The sequence below is a fragment of the Limanda limanda genome, chromosome 3 (assembly GCF_963576545.1).
Source record: "Limanda limanda chromosome 3, fLimLim1.1, whole genome shotgun sequence".
Taxonomy (NCBI): domain Eukaryota; kingdom Metazoa; phylum Chordata; class Actinopteri; order Pleuronectiformes; family Pleuronectidae; genus Limanda; species Limanda limanda.
Window position 1 is genome coordinate 18,244,873 of NC_083638.1, and position 23,365 is coordinate 18,268,237.

The 23,365-nt window shown below is 40.4% G+C and overlaps 2 protein-coding genes across 2 annotated transcripts in view; one reads left to right on the forward strand and one right to left on the reverse strand.

Annotated features, from left to right (window-relative positions):
- kif26ba (kinesin family member 26Ba) overlaps positions 1–8,660 on the forward strand; it is an 80,930-nt gene extending 72,270 nt beyond the window's left edge. The window contains exons 22-27 of the mRNA XM_061068612.1: positions 31–263; positions 404–553; positions 680–894; positions 4,123–4,388; positions 5,339–5,489; positions 6,603–8,660. Of these exons, the coding sequence (XP_060924595.1) occupies positions 31–263; positions 404–553; positions 680–894; positions 4,123–4,388; positions 5,339–5,489; positions 6,603–6,751 (1,164 nt within the window). The 3' untranslated portion in view covers positions 6,752–8,660. The remainder of the gene's footprint in view (positions 1–30; positions 264–403; positions 554–679; positions 895–4,122; positions 4,389–5,338; positions 5,490–6,602) is intronic.
- A 6,310-nt stretch (positions 8,661–14,970) lies between these two features.
- The window catches only part of smyd3 (SET and MYND domain containing 3), a 69,697-nt gene continuing 61,302 nt past the window's right edge, over positions 14,971–23,365 (reverse strand). The window contains exons 9-12 of the mRNA XM_061068471.1: positions 23,135–23,222; positions 22,484–22,658; positions 15,478–15,586; positions 14,971–15,216 (exon numbers count right to left, since the gene is read on the reverse strand). Of these exons, the coding sequence (XP_060924454.1) occupies positions 15,115–15,216; positions 15,478–15,586; positions 22,484–22,658; positions 23,135–23,222 (474 nt within the window). The 3' untranslated portion in view covers positions 14,971–15,114. The remainder of the gene's footprint in view (positions 15,217–15,477; positions 15,587–22,483; positions 22,659–23,134; positions 23,223–23,365) is intronic.

Below are 23,365 nucleotides of genomic sequence, written 5' to 3' on the forward strand. Positions count from 1 at the left end.
TCCAATTGAGTCCTTTACCTGTTTCCTCAGCCTCAGAGCTCAGTGCAGGCTCCTCTGCAGCAGCCGGGACCCTCCCCTGGATCCTGGTCTACCCAGTCTCTAAGCCGCAGTCGGGGGGGAAGCCTGGCAGCCAAGCTCCCACTGCGGGCCGTCAACGGTCGTATCTCAGAGCTCCTCCAAGGAAGTGCAGGCTCCCGTGGCAGGAATCATGCACAGGGAGGAGGCACTGATCCTGCAGAGGAAAGAGGAGTTGGAGGAGCAAGGTGAGTCAGGCTGACTTTATGTTTCAGGTCTTGTAAAATAATTGTATTGATTTATTTGATGTGCAAGTGACAATTTCTAGCTTTTAGACACAAATGCAGTGTGTTTGAATTAACTCCTGACTTGCTTTTATTTTCCTCAGTGGAGGGGGAGCTGCAGCAGGAGGTGGTGGAGATGGGGGTGTGGGTGAGGAGAAAGCAGCAGTTGTCCAAACGCTGCCTTCCCCCTACAGCAAGATCACAGCCCCTAGAAAAGCTCAGCGATGCAGCAGCGGCCATGCCAGCGACAACAGGTAGGAATTCATGTTGATTGAGAAATTTAACATCTATAATTTATCAAACAGTACTTCTGGTCCCGCATAAAAATAGATTTTATTTTTGAACATACCACTGAATGTGATCTTATTTTTGACTAACAGCAGTGTACTCAGCGGGGAGCTCCCCCCGGCCATGGGGAAGACGGCCCTGTTTTACCACAGTGGAGGCAGCAGTGGCTACGAGAGCATGCTGAGAGACAGCAGCGAGAACACAGGAAGCACCTCCTCTGCTCAAGACTCCCTCAGCGAACACAGCACAGTCACCACCTCCTCCAGACGGAGCTCCAAGAGCAACAAGAAGAGCAGGAGCAACACAGGTCTCAATACACATTCAAACTGTTATCTCAATATTGCTTTAATAACGTTTATACTTAAATGGATTGGGTGTCGTAGAGGGTGACATAGCAGAGGTTAGGTTGTCACTCCTGTCTGTTTGTTGTTGGTTGGTGTCTTTACTTGTCCGCAAGATTATGCAAATACTACTGAATCAAATTTCAGTGTGGATCCTGATCAGGAGACAGATTTATTTTCACGTTATTTCGTTTTTATTGATATTCACATCCAAAAGAATAATTCATGGATCTTAATAAAAACAATAAGCGTGTTTAGGGGACTGATCTCAATGAGTGTGTGTGTTTTGATGCAGATCCAAATGAAAGTCCAAATGTAGTGAATTTAATTGTGGTTTCACTCGAGGACTGTTGGGCCTTGTCGAAGTTATGTGTTCTATGGAGTGCCATTTTATTTATTGTTAGCAGTAAACCCTGTTTCATGGCCTTAATTAGGGGAGTTATAGAAGCATATCTCAACTGAGCTACAAATATCCACCACACTCAGCACTTGACCGAGACAAGCTCAGCCATGACTCTAATCAGAAGACTCCCAAAGCTTTGACAAAGAAATGAAAACCACAGAGGAGCACTGATAGAAAGAGAAGGAGAGATAGAGGCTGCTACAGAAAGAAAGAGTAATGGGCAGGGATGAGAGAATGAGAAAGAAAGCTGCGGTTGCAGAAGGAGCCAGGTAGCAAAGGTGACCCTGACCACCCATCTGTGAAATGGTGAAGGAATCTGCTGGTGTGGGCTGTAATGAATATATATTCATCAGAACACCACACAGAGAGCCTGCTAATGTGCTCTGCAATTTACACTCTGCTGGTTAACAACGAGGATGGATCTGTGCGTACAAGCGTATTGGACAGAGGCCGCTCTTTCTGGTGTGCCTGTGAGAACTGATTTAAATTGGAATGTTCCCTCTGTGGGTGTAGGATGTGACTTCACCTCCGGCCACGCAGCGTCAAGTCGGGATTTACACTCATTTTCCTTTGCCCACAACTGATCCTGTAGCTCAGAGAGAGAGCGTGTGCTGTCAATCTGTCACAGAAAGAAAGAAACGAGAAAGAAAGGACTGCCTATTCTTTCTATACATGGAGGTTGAGACCAGTAATGGAGGCTGGGTCCAAGATAGATACAAATGACAGTGAGAATTCTCCTCAAGGTCCCAAACAGAGCTTATGAATCCGCCTTTTGCTATCGTGCACCATGTGCATGCAACTAAAAATCATTACACTGTTTAAAAATCTTTAAAAATCAGCTTTCATTTAAAATGCCACTGCTTTTAACATGTGCCTTTTGTTCCACAAAATTAATTGTAGCCACTGATTCCTGTGTGTGGTCCAGGTATTATTTTTGTTGTGGGGACCTTAATCTACGATGGGTTCTCCTTAGTTAAATAAATGATCAATAGAATAAATAAAATACAACAATTCAGTTTCAAATTCCGTCAGAAAGAATATGAATAGTAAGTGGAAGAGAAGACAAATGTGTCGAAGCAACGTGTGCATATGTCTTTCCAATTTCCCTCCACGTCTCGACCTGTCCTCGTCATCTACTGCTCTGACATTTCCCGCCTCGTTCGCCCTGCACGCACCTTCTCCTCCCTGCAGACCCTCGTTCTCTCTCTGTCCCCTTCTACTCCACGTCCTACTATGTAATGAAATACAAATGTCTCTGCTTGACCTTCCTCTGCCACACTGAGACCTGCAGCCTTATTAAAATCACCCCTCTCTCCCTCCTCTCTGTCGCTCACACACCTCGTCCTGCTGTGAATCTGATAACACCCATTCCTGACGACATGGTTGTCAATTTCTATGTAAAGTGAGTGTGTGCCTGTATGAATGTGTGTGTGTTCATTCAAGCGTAGTGGGCAGATTAGGGACGGACCTGCTGCTCTTATCTATAACTTTAATGAACAGGGAATTAACTTTTTCATCTTGCTTTATATGCCATTATCTGTTTCTATTTCTCTTTATGTCTTTTCAATCACTCAGTACTTTTCTTCTGTTCCTTCTATTCTGCGTCTCTACACTGATGATTCATCCCTTTCCTGTCTCACCTCTCTCCTCAACGGAGTAGCATTCCTATTTTTATCCTCCATGCTCTGTCTTCCTGTTTACCTCTGCTGATACACAGCAAATTGAAAAGTGTAAACAAGAAGGAGTTCCTCGTCGATTACAAGGACCCTTACATTGTACTTTATTGACTGTATGATGGTGGATTGATAATTTAACGCATGCAAAGGGGGAAACAAGCTTTTTCTTGTGTAACATTCTCATCCTGAAAAGTCCAATATAAGTAAATGGTGAGAGAAGGCAGCAAGCTATTTATTTTTTACTCATTAAAGATATATTTAACATCTTTTGGCAATTCACTATTTCGCTTGCTTGCAGAGTTAGAGGAGGAGATCAATACCAATCTCAAATCCGTTCATTCAATATAAGATTCCACCCAACAACCTTTAGCTTAACGTAGAATAAAGCCTGGAAACACCGGGAAGTAGCCCGGCTCTGTAACAACATTTTAATAATAATAATAGTTACGTGGGGAGAGACTTTGTCCCTCTATAGTGCAGGGGTTCCCAAAGTGGGGGTACACAGAGGCGGGGTCGCGAAATGCATTCCAAAAAAAAAATTATATTATTTATTTTTTTTTTTTTATATATTTTTTTGTATAATATATACATATGAGTTGATATTAGAATAAAACCATGCAATTTTAGCCGAGCGTTTAGTTGTTGTATTGAATAAGCCTCAGCCTAAAGAAGACACAGGAGACATAGCAGCCGTTTAGTACAGCACATCCTTCCGGTAAAACCCCTCTTCAAAATAAGAGTCACTAAATAAAATAGCTTACACATTTCCCATCAGTTTTTTCTTTTTTCTCCCTTTTTTTCCTCCACAAAAAAAAACATTTCCTTTTTTTATCTTACAACACAGGTTAGCGACAGTTCAATTTACAGCAGCACCAGTCTCTGGCACCGTTATTTTGGGGATCGCAGGCTGAAAAGTTTGGGAACCCCTGCTATAGTGAATGTAGTCAGTTACAGGATACAGTGTTACTTTGTATTTAACAAAGACACTTCACTGACAAACTGCACAACTCACACAATAAAGTAAACCTTATTATCTACAGTCCAACCTACCTACAGTAAACAGCATCAAATGTGGAAATATTTTGCTGGTGACACTGACTGATTTGTTCTTTCAGGCCTCCAGCGTCGTCGCCTGATACCAGCTCTCACCTTGGACTCTTCCACCTCGTCGCCCACTCATCGCTCCACGAAACAGGCCAACACTTCCTCATCTTCCTCCTCCTCCAGCCCCGGTGCATGCTGGGTAGATGGCCCGCTGGGGCCCCCAGCTCCCTCAAACCTCCGAGGCGCAACGGCAACAACAGAAACCTTTGAGATCAAGGTGTACGAGATAGATGATGTGGAGCGTCTGCAGAAGAGGAGAGACAAAGGAGGAAGCAAGGTGAGAGAGAGAGATGAGTGAGAGGAGGACATGTGATGGTATTGGTCAAGCTGCATGGGAAAACATATCTTTGTATTTACTTTGCAAAATTCTAAAAACAGGAGTGAGTGTCTGTGGTGAGAGTACATGTTGTTGGTCAACGAAAGTGTTGATACTGGCAAAAATAACAGAATGTTGGAAAAGAGAGAATAACATTTTGGAAGAGAGGGAACAACGATGAAAGGGTAAAAGAAATAAAGACATACAGTACGGTGGTATTTTGAAGGAGAATGAAGAGTGGGTTTAGGGAGTGGTCCAGAGGCCAGCCAACATATTACATTCAATGTCAATGAAATTGGATTGATGATTATTTGTCGGACACAGAAAAAGCAGCAATTGTTCTGATGGACCAACAAGAGGAGAAAAATGGAGAAGAGAAGCCAATGAGTTAAGAGACTTCAGAAAAACCAACATACTTTAATATACAACAGTAAGGATTTTTACTAAATGAACATTAGCACTACGCTCGATGAACAGTGAGTATTTTTAATAAACCTACATTCCCTTTCTCTGCTTGCTCCAGAATACAGACTGGTTCTGTGAATCTCATTAAGCTCCTTTGTTTTTTAGGGTTCCCGCTCTGAAACCTTTATGTATTCAGGAGAGCGAGCATTGTGAGCTTTGTGAAAGAGGGAGGGAGAGAGAAGCATGAAATATAGATTTTCCCCGCAAGCAGCCTTAAGAAGCCACTTAACCCCCGACTGCTCCAGTGGAGCTGCTCAGTGTCCCAGCGTATGCACTCGGCCGCGGTCTCACCGGGGCTTGATGAGGTGTGATGTGAATGTTTGTACCTGTGTGAATGTTAAGTAGCCTGCTGCTGGAAGAGAGACACATGTTTCACAACAGAACACTGAATAAATAAAGGTGAGCCAAATCCATATCTGTGTGTCCTCTCTCCGTGTGAGTGTCAGGAGTCGGTGCATGTGAACCCCAAGCTTCGTCTCCTGGAGAACCGCCAACAGCGAATCACTGAAGTCAGAGCCAAGTACCAGTGTCTGAAGAAAGAACTGGAACAAACCAAACAGTACCTGATGCTGGAGCCACACAAATGGACCACTGAGTGTAAGTGCAGCACTGACACAACAGGAAGTGCGCTTGTGTTGTGAGAGAAACAGGGAGATAACATCTGTCATGGTGTGAGTGCAGGGTGTGTGTGTGTTTGAGTGTCTCATCATGTTTTATGCACCAATGGATCTCAACAGATAGAAAAGTTTGTTTTTTTCATTACAAAGAAAAACACTGTCTTTGTTATAAGCAATCATTCACATTTGTCTGTTATATTTGTTGACAATTGTCGTCAGCCTGCTGTTGATTTTTAGGAGCACTCTTCATATTTTAAGTGAAATGTGTTCACTGCTGAAATTGGCTTTATTCTCTATATTTATGTACAACAAGCGCAACAACAACACCTAAAGCAACAATGCATTAGTCTGCATCAATAATGTTCCGACTTCTCACTAACAAACCCATTCTTCCTACATAAGACATCAATCTTTCTAAATAAGCCACACATAACTAGCTTCATTTTTAAAAAGGCTCAGTAATTTCCCAGAGCAGCTGGGCTCCGTAGTTTTTGGCTATTACTCAAATAGGAGTAAATAATACATTTGCTGGAGCCTGGGAACCGGTTTCAGCAGCGGACTGACACATTGTCGATGTACTGAATATTTACAGCGATTCAATAAAATACAAAACAACTTTATGTTTCCCAAAGGCAAATTAGTTTTGGTCAATTAATAGAAAAACAAGATATATCGGCATGTTCTGACAAATGTTCACTAAGCAGTAACACAATGAAACACCATGAATGAGCGGTTCGGTTGCATTGAGCTAAAAGTGCAATTTCTATAGAGAAGGACAATGTATTTGAGATTGATTTATTGTGTAACTATAGTAACGCAATACATCAGCCAATGGAACAGTGTGGCCTAATGATGTGGTTCAGTTTTTGTTCAATAATAGAGAAACAGAGGAATAAGTTATATCTGTTTTTGACCACAAGGACATTACAAGTTATTTGGATCAATTCATTCTTCGTTTTGTTTTATCTTTTTCTCTAGGAAACAGAATAAAAAAAATGAGGAAATATAGAATACCTCAAGCTTATCTCTTAAAGTGATGAATTAAGTGTTAAAGCAGGTTGTGACTTTTTTATTCTCTCCGTCCAATATCCAGTCGAGCTGCAGCAGGTCTATGAAGTGGACTCTCTGGAGTATTTGGAAGCCCTGGAGATGGTAACGGACAAACTGGAGACCAGAGTCAACTACTGCAAAGCTCATCTCATGATGGTCACCTGCTTTGACGTGTCCTCAAGAAACCGATAGACAGAGGGAGAGAAGGGAAGCAGGAGGACAAGGAGACGTGGACTCACGGCAGGACTTCAGTTGATGTTTATTAGCCCACACATTTTAAATATGTATCTCCTGTATAAATACATCTCATTGGATTACTGGTTAGATGGAAGGAGGGGATACAGGGATGGACTGTCCATTTGATTTATCATGTCGGGCATCATTATGTCCCCAGATGTAAGTCGGCGGAAGGACAGATGGATGGAGAGATTGGGGTTTAAAGGAATGGAGATATCTGACAGGCCAACAGACAGATGACCTTGTAGATTTTCACATTTGGGCTTTTAAGCAACCTCAGAAACAGTCACTGAAGAGCATCTTATTGACAGGCTGCTTTGACTCAGATATATATGGCTGCCCTGAAGGGGGCAGACAGATGGTGGTGACTCTGAGACGAGACATCAGACAAGTGACCACATTTTTCCAGAGAACGGAATAATTCTACAGCAGAGGAACCTCCTAGACTCAGTCGAACATTCAGTAATACACGGAGAGAGAAATGGAGAGACAAGCAAAAACTGCCTTTTTTAAACAAAGGAGGATGAAGGAGAGGTTAAGGTCGAATAGAGGAACCATTTCTCCTCTCCCATTATTTTGGAAGAGCACTTTTTAGAGTAGTTGAGAGCCATTGACTGTAAAAACAGTGCTGACTACAGAATGGCCTGGTGTTGTTGTGCAGTTGATGATAGAGACTGACAAAGAGAAAGACCGCAGGACAAAGAAAATGATTTAGATAAGTGCCTTGTGAACATTTCAACAATACCAAGACCAATTCTCTTTTTCTCTGAATATGTGTACATGCATTAAGTATGGTGCCTACAGAAAAAACACATACACACAAAAAATGATCATTGTCCTTTGAAAATCTTTGTTATTAGAGACATCAGTAAATGTGATGTTTTACTGTGTTTCACTAGAAGAATTATTTGGTACACTGATGTAATACATTGGAGCTGTTTGGATCCCTAACGCTAAAAGTTCAAATATAACAAACAGGTAGTCCTCTTTCAAAGTGCTACAAGCCAGGTTTTTCTGCCACCATGATTTGTATGGGCATGGGTAATGGCGATCTTCACTTGCCAAGAGCTTCAGCCATCTTATGTTTACAGGAAAAGAGGTTAAAAAAGAGCCGTGCTAGTTTGTCAGGGAGCTTGTGATGCTTTTTTTACGCTATCGGAAAGGGACCAGGCCAGGCCAGGACAGGCCAGGTCACACCAGACTAGGGCAAGCCTAGCATGCAAACTTCAGTGGAGGAAAAACAAGAGCTTACATTGGTGTTGCTTTCCAGCGAAACAGAAAGCTGTGTTAACTAAACTAAACAAATGAACTCTAATGCCGAACTTGCTTCCAAACTGGTCGGAAAAATTGTGGTCGATGTTAATACGGCCATGTATCAATAACAAATATTTCAATACAGCTCCTTTAAAATCAACAGTTGCATGGACCAAAACATTTATTTAAAAAACGTACATGATATTTCAAGGACCCAAACTCATGTGTGTTTAGAAAATAATAATAATAAAAAAACAGAGAAGAAGAAAGAAGCTAGGTTCTTGTGCTGATGTGATTTCACTTGACTTTACTTCACAAACAGAGCACATCTGAGTTTTTACCCTCTGGGGCACATGTAACATATACCCCCCCAACCCTGATACAGTCGTGATGGCTTTTTCATGTTCATGAAGCCATGACACGTCGAGTCACACAGGAGTGGAGATGAAAATGTGTCTCTGTGTTACATCCATCGACTGACTCACTGTCTGACTGACAGGTGGACTGCCTGTTATTTGTATCTGTGTCGTTCTGCTCTATTCTAAAAGAAACTGAATGATTCGTCAATGTGTGTGTTTTATAATAAAGTATCTTTTTTATTTGAGTTCAATGGGACCATGGAGAGACTATGTGTGATAGTAGGATAATGAAAATAGGTATAAAGACAAATATTTAAGACTAAGGAAGACATTTGATTTACACCGTTGGATTTTAATGTCTTTATTGGAACAAAGTAGTGAAATTAGACTGGTTATACTTCCTAGTGAATACAGTTATTGTTAAAAATGGCCGACTAGTTCAAGTTCTGTGTCCAGACATTGTAAAGAAACAAAAATATATTTAACGAAATGAAACTAAAGAAAGAAAAGGATGACAACCAAATTAAGAGGCATAGATCTCTGCCTGGTTCCATGTTTTTTGGATAGCAACACTTAAAATTTGTTGATATTATCTATGGTGCTTGAGATGCTTATGATCTAAATGTTTGTACAAATATAAATATATGAAAGAGCCTGTTTCCCTCTGAAATTACAGAATAACTTTCGAAAGCTTCTTCTACATCTCTGTCTATTGTTGTCCACATCCACCGCCCTCATCTGCCCGGGAAGCAGAGAGCATTCTGGGAGATCCTGTCTGTAGTCTGGGAGGAAAAAAGAGGGAAGAGACTTCACAGGAGAGAAAACTCCGGGTTTTTAGTATGATGTGTCAAAAGCTTCGAAATTGATCACGATCCGAACATCAGAAACTCGGTTTTTATATTTTCCACTGGACGGGACTGACAGTAAAACCTTTGAAATGTTTCAGGTTTTGATGTTCGTGTGTTACAAAGTTATAACAGTGATTCATTTCATGATCTGCTCACCCATGAAAGGGTCCTGGTAACTGCGATGCCTTTACATACAGATGAAGTGATCTAGTCAGAGGTGTGTGAAGTTTCTCCTGTGATATCTCTCGTTTCCTTTTTTAATCTCCCAGTTCACTGTACAAGTCATGAATGAAGTTTTTTTTATTTATTTGAGCTCAGGAGAGAAGATCTCGCCTGTCAACATTTTTATTTATTTACACCTTATGATCTTACAAAGTTACTATGCATTTAAGAAAAAGATAAATAACTGTACATACATTGCTGAGCCCCATGTCATATATAAATATATATACTGTACACATAACATATAAACGCTCATCTTTATTTTATATATTTTGTGTTGAATTATTTTGCTCCTGCTGTTTCAGTTTGGGATTTGGATGGGTTTGGGTTTCCTAAAGTTTCCACATCCAGGACAGATTATGTGGTTCCAGCACAACAAGAATTTCAGGTGAATAAATACTGAGCAAAATGAAGCAAATTAATGGTTGATTTTTGTTTTTTTTACATGTGAAGAAGGAAACGTTTAAGCATGAAAACAGCTGTGTTTTTTTAAAAGAAATGACAGTATCTTCTACAGTATTAACTAAAAGCCTTTTGTTATTAGCAGTGGATGTTTTGGGAACCCCAACCTCTGGATGAGCTAAACGGCTCGTACTCATTTGAAAATGCTATGTGTGAGGTTTCCTCCTCCATGTGTCACTGCCAAAGGTACTGTGGTAGCGCTTTATGATTCTAGCAATAACTGTGAAAAACACCTGGGATTTTGGTGAACTTTTCAAAAGTAAAGGTTTCAAGAAATTAACAAACTGACGAACGTGCTGTTGGTGAAATCAAGAATTATAACGTGTTATCTGGAAATCTGACACATAGCATCTTCTAAAGAATATTGTGTGTTCAAGTCTGAGTCAGACCACATTTTCCAAAAGTAATCATCAGTTGTAGTAAGTGACACTCATTCGAGGGTTAGGGGTTGGAAAATCTTTAGGATTTGCATGTGTACCTGTCACTCAGGTTTATGACTGGTGATCGGTGCATTTCGGTGAATATGAAGTGCAAGATTCTCACTGAGTGTTGATGATAAAAGATAGCAACTATAACTGTCCTCTGCAGATGGGCTTTTTTTGAAAAGTGTGGTCGGACACATTGTATTGATGGGAGATTAAGATGGAGGGAATGTAAATAAAGGAATGTATTGAAAGAGTTTGATGTCTGACTCCTTATTCTTTTAACACATCTGATGTATGTTCTGTCCAAAACCCAATGAAATAGGCAAATGTTTACGACTACATATCATGAATTATAAAGATCTACCTGAAATATAGTTGTGAGGCTATCAATGGAAGGCTTTGCAAGATGTGACATGAAAGACTTATTTCTCTGGATTTGGCTGTTAAATGCACATAAACAAAGCGAAGTCTCATAGTAAAACTAGGTACAAATGATTGTCACCTGCTCAACATGCAGAAACCACTGTTACTCTCAGCTTCCTAGATTCAAACCTAAAACCTTATGCCACAATGTAGAATATGTCTGAAGCACCAATTCAGCAGAGGTGCTCTTCCACATTTTAAGAAGTTACTTTGAATGGGGTACCAAAAGTTCATTTGAAGCCATGTCAGGTCTCTGTGTTTATGCAGTCAAGTGGACAACAGACAGCATGTTTCGCTTCGTTTGCGCATAATCCACACTCAGTGGGCTACAGCTACTTTGTTGGAGCAATGATACGCTGCCTCCGTCAGCTCACCTGCTTCAAAGCTTCAGTGCCTTATTTCTATTTTTGTAATGATCCAGCTATTTCTGTCAGTCGAGGTTGAACCCCAAGAAAAGACTGATCGGTTCAGACACTATCACCACTGCAGCCTCACTGTCTCAGTCACATGACTTTCTCTGGAAACCATAATCTCACACCACTTTTTTTTGACAGGAACACCTTTTTTCCTTCCTTCATGTCCTTCCTACTCTGACATATCCATGTGAAAATGATCCAACGTCCAACAAAAGCTGCTCGTAATAAAAGAGAAGTAGCATTTTGGGGAAAGAGGTGTAACCTTCAAACATGAATGTGAGCGTGAAAGACGTCGTGGTTTCCTCTTTCTTCATCAAGACTAAACAGTAGAGGTAGATTGTCTTATCCTTTTAAAAACATAATGAAATCTCTGTTAGGTATGTTTCTATACAGTAAAAGTACCATCATTTTAGAATGTCTACCTTTGATTTCTACTTATTTCCTACTGTTCATGTATCTGTGTGTGTATGTGTGTGTAAGTGTGTGTCTGGACCTGACCCTGCAGGCAGCTTTCTAGTGACATATTGCCCTGTTGATCTTGCTTTGATCACCCACGCACAGCGGGGAACAGGAGGGAGAAGGAAGGAAGTAAGGACTGGGAGAAAGAGAGAGAGAATAGATGAGAAGAGAGAGGAGAATAAAGGTGGCAAGAAGGAAATGCACAGACAAAGAGACATGTAAAAAATAACAAAAAATAGGATTACAGCTTGGGCAAGTAGGAGAAAAGAAGTGAGGCATGGAGGAGATACCCAGCGGGTGCGGTGTGTGTATATATATATATATATATCCAAATACGGTAATGTTCACTATTTATAGAGTTATAATGCTACTTCATAATTAATATATATATATCCCTATAGGATGCAGCATTTACATTTTCAAAGACTTGACGCCGCATGCTGTCTCAGAGATAACGGAAAAATATCTTCTGAATATAAGCTTTAGATTGTGTATTGTCATTGACCTTGACACAAACACACACGTTTGTACATCTATCTTAGCTCATTAGCATAATACATTCCCTGGCCCCTTACGCTAACCATCCAAACTAAACCTAAACCTAATTGTAAGCCGAACCTTAAAACCAAGTCTTAACCCCCAAACAGTCCATTAAAGGGGGGTCGGAAAGTGAGGACTGGCCAAAATGTCCTCACTTTCCCAAAATGTCCTCATTTCATTACATTACATTACATTTTGCTGACGCTTTTATCCAAAAAAGTCCCTCCAAGAATCAAGACAGTACAATTTCTTCGAAATAAAGCAAAACTACAAAGTGCTATAAGTAAGTGCCATTTTAGTGCTACCAAAGTGTTAGTTTCAAAAAGTGTTTAATTTTTTTTATTTTTTATTTTATTCAAGGTAGAGTCGGAAGAGGTGTGTTTTTAGTTTTCGAAGGAAGATGAGTAAACTTTCAGATGTCCGGATGTCGATTGGGAGCTCATTCCACCATTTAAGAGCAGGGACAGCAAACAGTTGTGATTTTGATGAGTGTTTAGCTCGCAGTGAAGGAGCAACGAGCTGATTAGCCAAAGCAGAGCAGAGTGAACGTGCTGGTGTGTAATGTTTGACCATGTCCTGGATGTAAACTGGACCTGATCTGTTCACAGCACGGTACGCAAGTACTAGTGTTTTGAACCGGATGCGGGCAGCCACTGGTAGCCAGTGAAGGGAGCGGAGGAGTGGAGTAGTGTGAGTGAATTTAGGGTTGGTTAAAAATCAGTCGAGCTGCTGCATTCTGGATGAGCTGCAAAGGTCGGATGGCAGTAGCAGGTAGACCTGCCAGGAGGGAGTTACAGTAGTCTAGACATGAGATGACCAGGGCCTGGACCAGAACCTGCACCGCCTTCTGAGTGAGAAGGGGACGTATTCTCCGGATGTTGTATAGCATGAATCTACAGGAACGTGTTGTTGCATTAATGTTGGCAGTGAGGGAAAGTTGGCTGTCGAGTGTCACACCCAGGTTCCTCACTAGGTAGGTTGTAGACTCAAACTGGTCCTCATAAAGATATCTATACAAGGGCACACACACAAAAAAACTTTAATTTGGAAAATAGAATAAGAAAGAGAGTAATCTCTGGTTATTTTTCATGTGCAATCATTTCTCTACAAATGGTCTGAACACCTCTCCTTCTTTATCTCACCTTTCTGCTAAATAATTTACTGAGGACAAGTGGAAGACTTCATATTTTCTGGTCAGGATATTTGTACTAATTTTGGTGCTGAATTCAAGAATTCCCTGTTGTTCCTGAAATTTGAAGATAATTTAAATACTGCTCGGACCCAGCCTTTGTATTGGTGTAATTCTTATATATAGCTCATATTGAAGCTAGTCGTGTAATTCTGGGGGTAAGAGAGACAGAAAATGGGGGAGAAAGGTAGCGAGTGCCAGGAAGAGAGAGAGACAGACGGTCACGACGAAGATGGTAAATCCAATCTGATGGCTGTTATGAGGAGAGGAGAGGGGGAGAGTGAGAGGCAGAAAGCAACGGAGGTAGTGAAGTGAGTAATGGTGGTAAAGGCAGAACCAGTCGACTGGAGCCGTGATGGCACGTCTTCAATCAGTCTTTTCATTTAATCTCCTCAAGATACAGTCAACTCTTTTCTATCACTCATATCAGGGGGGGGAATCTAAATGATTAGCTGTTGCTGCTGTAATTCATCTGATTTTGCAATTATTTTAAATAATAGTTTTGTTCTGTATTTTAATGCTCAATAACACTGAACATCTGACTATTCCAGGATGGATGAAGGATTTGGGTTTTTTAACATGCCGACAGTCGCAGTCCAGAGGGAGCAAAAAGTGTCATAAAAGCAAAACCTATTTGTAACCTTAAAGCAAACATAATGCCACTGTAATCCCCTCATAAACCATAGAAACACCCACCTACACAGGGACACCCGCACCCACACAGAGGTTGTCCCTCTCAGAGGAAGTGCTGTCATCAGTTTGAAAATAGGAGATTTGGGGGATTAACAAGGCAAGTGTGTGTAAGTGTGCATGTGTGTGTACAAATATGACATTTTTTCACAACTTGAAAGTGTTCTTTGGGGTTTAGGACTTACTTTTAGTGTAAGGGTTGTAGTGCATTATTTCAACAGGTTTCCTTTCAACTAATATAAGACAAATATATTTGTGTGTGTATGTGAATGTGAGAGAGAGAGAGAGAGAGAGAGAGAGAGAGAGAGAGAGAGAGAGAGAGAGAGAGAGAGAGAGAGAGAGAGAGAGAGAGAGAGAGAGAGAGAGAGAGTGAGAGTGAGAGTGAGAGAGAGAGAGAGAGAGAGAGAGAGAGAGAGAGAGAGAGAGAGAGAGAGAGAGAGAGAGAGAGAGAGATTGAGACCCATAAGCACATTCCATCACAGATGCACTCTGGGTTTAACGTGGAGGTCACATACTGACAGAGCAACACACAAAAACAGGGATTAACATGGGAAGTGTGTGTGATGAATATGTATTGAGGAAAGATGGATGTTTTGAAAACCGGACTCTAGTAAAACAACACTCAGACAAACACACACAGACACACACTAAACTAAGGGCATGAGATCACTCATCATGATGGAATCTGCAGATTACACACAGGAGACGAGGGTCTACACTCTCTCTATCTCTCTCTCTCCCACACAGACAGAATTTATGAGGATCTTTGTCTGTCCATAAACTTTACATAGACAGGGAGGCTAAACACTAAACAAGAGGCTGCAAAATACCATCAAAACCAACATGGACTGATTGTCAATGTGTAAAGCAAGTTGTCAAGAGAAGAATTAAAAAAAAGTTTTTTTATTAATCAGAGATCAGATGATAGAAATTCAGGAATGCACTCATGAACTAACGTGTAAAATCAAGACTTGGAGTAACATGTAAAGACGTCAAGTCACAGGTGTACTGGTGTGTTAATGGGTGCAGGATCACTGCTGGTCCATCTCACAGCGACATTCTTCCATTTTCATCAACAGATCCTTGGACAAGGGGTGATCGTCACTGTGGGTCAGCTTTAAGATTTGATACGCCTGTGAAAGGAGATAAGTACAGATATGAAGGAATATCAGACACCTGAAATAACAGATTAACAAAAGTAGCCCGTGTAAATGTCATGTTATCTAATAAACTACAGGCAGAGACAGTAGGTATCTATATTTCCCAAAGCCAACTGAGATAAATTCTGACCAAGGTCTTTGCGCAATATTTGTGTAGCTCTCTGAATCTTGAAAAATAACTGCAACACACACATTTAAACAAATTATAAAGCACGACAGGCACACCCCACACACCTGCTTGAATGTGTCTAAAGCTTCCTCGATGTGTCCCAGGTAATGTTGCAGCTTTCCAACTCTCATCAGCTGGACTCCGTGGACTGGGTGGGGATCAGGGTAATATTGTCTTTGGAAAGAAGAGAGAGACGATTAAAACAAAGAGAGAAACCGTGGTTTGGAAAAGATCATGACAGGATCATCATGATTTTGCTGCTTGACCATACATTTAAATCTGTTAATTTTCTCCTGTAATGTTGTATCTTTTCAAATTCCCATTCATGTTTGCTGAAAAATTATATATGCCGAAGATGAAATGACTCCAAACAGAGACTTAATATATAATGTATACAAATCAATATACCTTCATTGAGGCCTTTCTATGGTTATTATATTATAATGCATTATCTATCATCAATATATCTATTTTCTGCTACTTATGAAGGCCCAGGTCCAGAAGTGTCAGCAGGAAAAGCAAGGTAGCCCAGACATTACCTGTCATCCCGGAATATTCATCATGTTTTACAGCCAAAAGCAGAAATAACTCACACCAGCATGACTCACATCAAAGCTCTGTCACTCCAATATCCAATTATATCCACACAGAATATCCTATCCTGTTAAGATGATGTCTATTAAGGTCTTAAATGTGATCATCATTTAATGGACAGTAATATTCTGACATTAATCCGTCTGAGTTAACATTTACACAACATTTTCTGATTAACCAAAAAAGTGTACATACTTTGGATAGTACAGAAGTTATAATAAAATTAAGAAGTGGAGTATTCTAACCTTAGTCACTTTATGTTGATATGTATATTAATCGCAGTATCTTGTCCATTCAACAGTTACTAACTGCTTGAAGACACATGGGTTTAAGGTTAAACAAGATGGCGGGGGGGACTGAGAATTCACATTCTTGGGGAGAGGGAGAAACTGTAGTTATATTTATATGTTATATAATACATTTTGGTGAATGGGTGCAAACAACTCAATAAGTATATTTTCAAAAAGGTCACAGGAATGTGGGAAACATTATATAATGTTGACATATTCAAAATTAGACAAACACGAAAATGAATGGAAAATCCTATTAGTAACTTGTCAGATTATTGGTGTCCATGTAGACAGGACTAAAAGGCAGAAAGAAATGCCCCAAAATCTATTTTGAAACACTGGTTTGGACCAAACTACACATGAACTTTCATTGGCTCTCCGATTTTTAAAACATTCTCTTAGCTCTACAGCTGGAATTAATATGGCAAAACCCGACATTACTTCCTGGAATACTGTATTTAAAGAACTGTCTCAAAATTAAGGATTTAGTTGCTGTATTTTGGTTTATGATTTGGTTTCATGAGCTTACCATCCCTGTCATGAGCAAGTTCACAGAAAGTGTACAGATGGCCAAAATCCCCTTATCCCTCCAAGAGTAAAGAGCTTGTTTACTGTTATATCATCAGAACAACAGCCACAAAGTCGTAATGATCTTTGTATTTAGGTAACATGACATTTAAATATATAAACATGCATGTTTTAAAACAGACAGTTCACACAAACACACACTCAAACCCCCAATACACACAAAGAAGCAGGATGCTCTTAGTCCTATGAAGAAACACCAGGGAGTCGAAGGAAGCAGCTTTGTTGTTGGTAAACAGTGCGGTTCTCAAAACACTCATTTATCCAACTCAGCTTGTTATTTATCCTCTTTTCTTCTCCCTATCCCTCTCCTCTAATCTCTCCTTCCATTTCCTATTCCACATCTCCTCTGCTCTGCTCCTACCTATTTATGTTTGCGTTTCGTGCCCCGCTAACTGCAGGGATTAAAGTTGGTGATATCAATCAGTCAGTCAGTCAGAGTCGGGCGGGATGTCGTCTCTCCTCCACTGCTCTCCATTCATTCCTCCTCACTTTACCTCTGTTGCCCTTTTAAGTCTTCCCTCGTTTTTCCTGTTTCACACACACACACGTTTTTTAAATGTTATGTAACTGCTGTAAGACGGTATTAAAATGCTCACTGATGACAAACCATTCTCCATTTCCATTCTCTCACCTCATTTAACTTTCTTGTCTAGTGCCGTCATTCTCTCACACAACAAACAAAGAGCTGTAAGTAAACACACACACATCAGCACTAATGTATGAGCATGCACGCACACAAGGATGAGGTCAATTTGAATCCACTTCACCCTCTAATCTGCTGTATTTGTCAGATTTCACTTCTCTCAAGCGTAAACACAACACAAGAGGGTTCAATGCTCGAAAAATGCAATCAACTGGAAACAGAAACGGTTATAGATGGAGCACGTCTCTTATTCATAATGCCTCTGTCAAGGCACAAGGTCACTGTGACCTCACCAAACCTGTTTTTTGCCTCATGAAAACATCATCTTATGATTGCTTCAAAAGAATTCTTTAAAATTTGACTAATGTTCACTTTGACTCAAAGAGTCTTAATTACCATGACGGTATTCAAACGTGAAATTTTGAATTGCTGTCACTAGGACTTAAAGATGACCTCATTTGACCTCAAGGATTCAGTAAAAAAATATATGTCGACTGAAACTGCACTCGGTGACAGAGCCATACAACCACTCGACGGAAATTTCTAGTTTTCTTCGTGGACTGAAATCAGTAACTTTTATTGGCTAATTTTATTGACTTTATTGAATTTAAAAGGAAAACAGTTCTTTTGAAATGAGTTGAATCAAAGTAAATGAACTTGTATTGTCAACGACCAGAGTAATTTAAGACTCTGTAGCTTCTTTGATCATTTTCCCGCACGATGCCCATTTGTTCATACCTTCGAGCCTAACTAAATTACTCACTGACGGGTGGACCAATTACAGAGGCGCTCTCTGAGCCTGTGGTTAAAATTGATTCATTAAACAGGAAGTTCAAAGACTAAATCAACAACATTAGTCCTCCATGAATAATAAGAAGTTACAATATTGATTTAATTACCAAGAGGGTGATTCAAGTAGCCATGACATGCAAACACTCAAAAAGACCAAACTCCAATTACATTTCCTCTATGCATATAGAGTCACAGACAGCAATTAAAATAATTTCATTAACTTAGTGTCTCCTGAATTTGTCCCTTCTTTTTCCCCCCCCAGGACAGTGAATTGAGAGAAAAACAGTCTTGTTGTATACGCAGCTAGTTAGAAAGCTGCAGCCCTCGGCTACGACTATGAGAGGGGGCAAGAAGGAAAAATTAATAGCGGTGGAAAAGTGTAACATTTCCAGGCAAATGCTGTGAAACTAATGAGGCAGTGGTTGGAACAAAAGATCCACAGCCTGATGTTTGTGAGGGCGGAACATGGATTATTTCTCTGAGACGAAAACCAGGGAAGGAGAACGAAAGCATGGAGGAAAGATTAACTGTGAATCGTCTCCCTAATTGTATTTAGTTTTCTGTCCATTGCAACAGTAATTTCACTTCTGTATCTCCACAGCTTATCCAACACCATGCATCTGTGACTACGATAAAGAACATTCAAATAGATATAAATCACAGTTTAATCACTTAGCAGAGAAATATTTGTTCCAAACATAAAAGGAGTTTACCCAGTTACAGCAATGCCTGCTCCCGTCCCCTCATCCCAGAGTTCATACAACTATGATCTGTGAGCAGAAACCAAATAGGGATGCTCCCCTAAAGACCAAAGAGTAAATATATCCAGTGTGACACAATAAAACCCCAGAAAGCCAGACATTTCTGTGGTGCCAATGTTTATTTATTATTCAAACTTAGTAACTCTGACCCTCCTTGAAGAATCTTGCAAACTTTTGGTCGATCCTGATCCACAGTCCTGAAAACCACTGAACTACAAGCCTGTCCGTCCTAAATGCAATGTGAAAATATTTTTAAATAAAAATGTTGTAAAATGTTTCAATCCAACCATAAGCACTGAATACAGCCGACACCCTAGGGGAGTTCTAAAACCTGTTTATTCAAAGGTCATTGATGCTTAACTCAGCACGCAGAACCGGAGAATTAGTTGTTGCATGGTTGTGAATGTCAAAGTCCCAGCCCCCGCTGCTGCAGAGCACTGGTTCACTGTTGATTAAATGTTTATAAACACTGAATAGATTGTATATCCATATCACACCAAATGCAACACTGCATTTCATTAGGCCATTAAAAATACACATACAAGGTGTGAAGCAGATAAGTCAGTTTTCAAGATATGGGGACTGTGGGATTCAGCAATTTTAAAACTCAAAAAGGAAATCACATCATCCAACAAGGCATCCAATGAGGTGCCACACTAAATCTGTGCAGTAATCCCTTTAACATGTTGGTCAATGATTTGCCAAAATTGCTGTCATCTTCACCAGAGGATGGAAACAACAGTTGCAGAAATAACTTTTGGGGCAACAACCGTAAACCGTGACGCCCGACCAGGGAGTCCATTGTTGCATGTTAACATCACTTCACTGTCTGCTCTTTAAAGAAGGAAGGACATGCACCGGAAATATTTTGAAAAATGTTGCGCACATCTTTGCATTTCATGTGGACATATGCACCACAAACAGGTTCACAAAGACTGACATTGTGGGCGAACTTCACTGGAGCAGCAAGGCCACTGATGATGCAGAAATCGTATACAACAGATTCACTCTCTTTAATACAGTGAAACCTTGGATGGAGAGAGATACTGAAAATCATGGCTCGTTTGTTGAAACTGTAAATGTAAAAAGAACTTTATTGTGTGTGTGTGTGTGTGTGTGTGTGTGTGTGTGTGTGTGTGTGAACATGACTGTGGCAGTAAAGTATGTGCAGCATTGCGTGCACAGCCTGCAGCAGGTGTGCATTATTCGCACACAGGCGCAGGGAAAGGTCCTCTCTAAACATTAGATACTGAATGGTGAAGCTGACTAAAAAGACCTGCAGAGAGAGAGAGAGAGAGAGACAGAAAGAAGAAAGGAATAGAGAATGAGAGGAGGGATGGGACACAGAGAGAGAGAAATCCTGCAGCTATCTTCCGTTTTATGCCTTCTGAAGAGCCCAGAGGAAAATAGGCGATGAATATGGAGGATCCCCCTCCCACTCTCTCACTTGTCTCTCCTTCTCTTCAATTGTTTTCTATGTGCATTCCTCCATTCCTCTTTTTTCCAGTTTGCCTCATTTTATACTTCACTTTTCTCTCGTTTCTCTCCTTTTCCATAACATTCCCTCGTCATAACATTGCTTCCTTCATATTTGGCCACTTGTCTTCCCTCCTCTCTTCTACTCCAGGTTGTTGATACTCACTCACTTTCACTCATTCACTCTCCTGCCCCTCCCTCATTTTTCTTTTATCTGCTGCTCTCTTCCGTCCTCTCTCTGCTCCCTCCCTCCCTCCCCACAACCATCCCTCACTCTAGTCTGCCCCCTGCACATTTCACTTTCTTTCAACTGACACCCAACTCTCAATCCTCTTCTTACCATCACCATCTCTCTCTTTCTGCTGCTCTGTGTCCAGTTATTTATTGATAGGCTCTGTAGCTGTTTCCCCCCTGTAGATGAGTTGTCAGTGTGTGTCTGTGTGCATGTGTGTGTGTGTGCGTCCAGTACTTTGCCAATAGAGCTCAGCCCAGAACACAAGATCAATCTCCCTCTCAATTTAATTCAAGCATCAAAATACAATTTTGCCAAGTACACAATAGCAAAAAAGAGAAATAAAACACTGGGATCAATATTTTAGGTCCAAACTAAGTGATGTAAATCAAATGATGACAGCTGGCTAACCCTGATATTAAATTGCATCCAGAGCTTCGAGGACATGGAGCTGGGTGGCTCGCTTGAGAATAAAACACAATTTAGGATGATTTTTCATTATATTACTTATGGTTTCACTAAATTATCTATGTCAAACAACACTCTGACACCATGTTTTTTTTTTTTTTTACTTAAACCTTGTAATTTGTAATTTTCTTTCAATCTTTTCCCTTCTATCACATCTTCCTGATATTAACTTTCTGAAAGCACTGATTATTATTTTGCTTAGAGATAACTATGTATTCCAAGTAACACACTACACACTCTGCTCTTTTTATGTGTGTCTATCTGCAGGTAATCAGTCTAAGACTTCAGTGTTTAAAATAGATCATATAAAACACCATCTGGAAAACTTTTAATGACTGTGAATCCTCACAATTCAATAGCAACCCAAGCTGTTAAAGTGACAATCAACATGGTTAAAGACAGTTACACTAAGGAGTTGCACTTCTGATATACTCGTCTGTACATTGTTGTAAGATTTCTGCATCATCAGTGGCCTTGCTGCTACAGTGAAGACACACCCACACACACAAGCTAACACGCACACACACTTTTTCAGTATCTCTCTCCATCCAAGGTTTCACAACAGACAGGGAATCTGTTGTATACGATTTCTGCATCATCAGTGGCCTTGCTGCTCCAGTGATGTTCCCCCACAATGTCAGTCTTTGTGAACCTGTTTGTGGTGCATATGTCCACATGAAATGCAAAAATGTGCTCTTTGTAAGACTGAGGAGTTAATTAAGAACAAAAATTCAAGAACATTTTTAGGAGAAGGAGTTCTTCACAATTGGTAAAAGCATAGATGTTGAAAGATCTTGAATGTTTAAGGTTTTCCAATGTTTCAGAAGTTTAAAATTTACATGTATCTGAAATCCTGTTAATCAATTAATTGTTCTGACATAGTTGATATCGTTACCACAGTTTTTGCTATTCAAATGTTACTTGTGTGTCAACTGTTGAGTAGGTGAGTGCTGCTTGAAACCCCTTAAGTGGAAAGGTTAGTGATAGAACCTGCATGTGCACGCACACACAACACACACAACAAACACCCACACACACACTTAAGGTTAAAGGATAAAACAATTCGGTCTTTTACACCTGCACTTTAGACGCCGTTATCGTCCATCTACCCAGACACATGTCTGCAATCTGTGATTCGACTCGTCTGTCTACGGACCCATGTGCATGTTCGACAAAGAGTCCACACACACGACACACAACAACACACACACACACAGACAGACTCACCTGTAAACTGGAATTGTCTTCTCTCCATATTTCACAGCTTCCTTCCACCGACCCAGGTGAATGGATGCATCCAAAGCCATGTCCGTCATTCTAAGCTTGTAGAGGTTTTCATCAGGCACAGCGCCACCAACAGTTGACAACAAATCACTGCAGCTTTGTAGTAGCGCTTCCCAATCTAGAGGGTCACATAAGATTCCATTCACTGTCTGAGGTCACCACTGAGTAGCGACAGCAATATATCCAGACAGGAAGTGCTTTTACACATGAAGTTGTGATCTTAGACTATGATGAGTAATCTCTTGAAATCTGGCTTGAGTATCCAGAGTATCGGTCAAACACACCTTTCACACATACTCATTTATAATTTGTGTTTTGACATGACTCTACTTTGCTGAAAACTTAATTTACATATGAAGAAATTAAAACCACCAGTTAAAGGTTTACAGGGCTACATTTTATACATTGATAATTGTTCTCATTATAATAAAGCAGTTTATTAGTATGAGCACATATCAGTTATCAAGATGTGAATCATTTGTTGTTAGAGGTGGAGCATCAGGCTATTTTAATCGTCTTCCCACAGCAAAGCAGATGATGGATGGATGTCAGTGCTGTCCACTGGATGTAGCTGATCTTGGATGTTAAGGATACCTGACTTTGCTTGGTGTTCTTCCAGTTTGGGGAGGGCCTCCTTCAGCAGGCGCCATGTTGCTTCGTCACCAGACAGCATGAGTCCATCCTGCACAGAGAGGAGAGTAGACTTAACAGACATAGATCTAAAACAAACACTCTTGTGCACAGACTTGGTCTCTATGTAGTCTCACACTGCACCATTCTGAAGAGCAGATACATTGAGCATTGTAAATCAACAAACAACTTGTT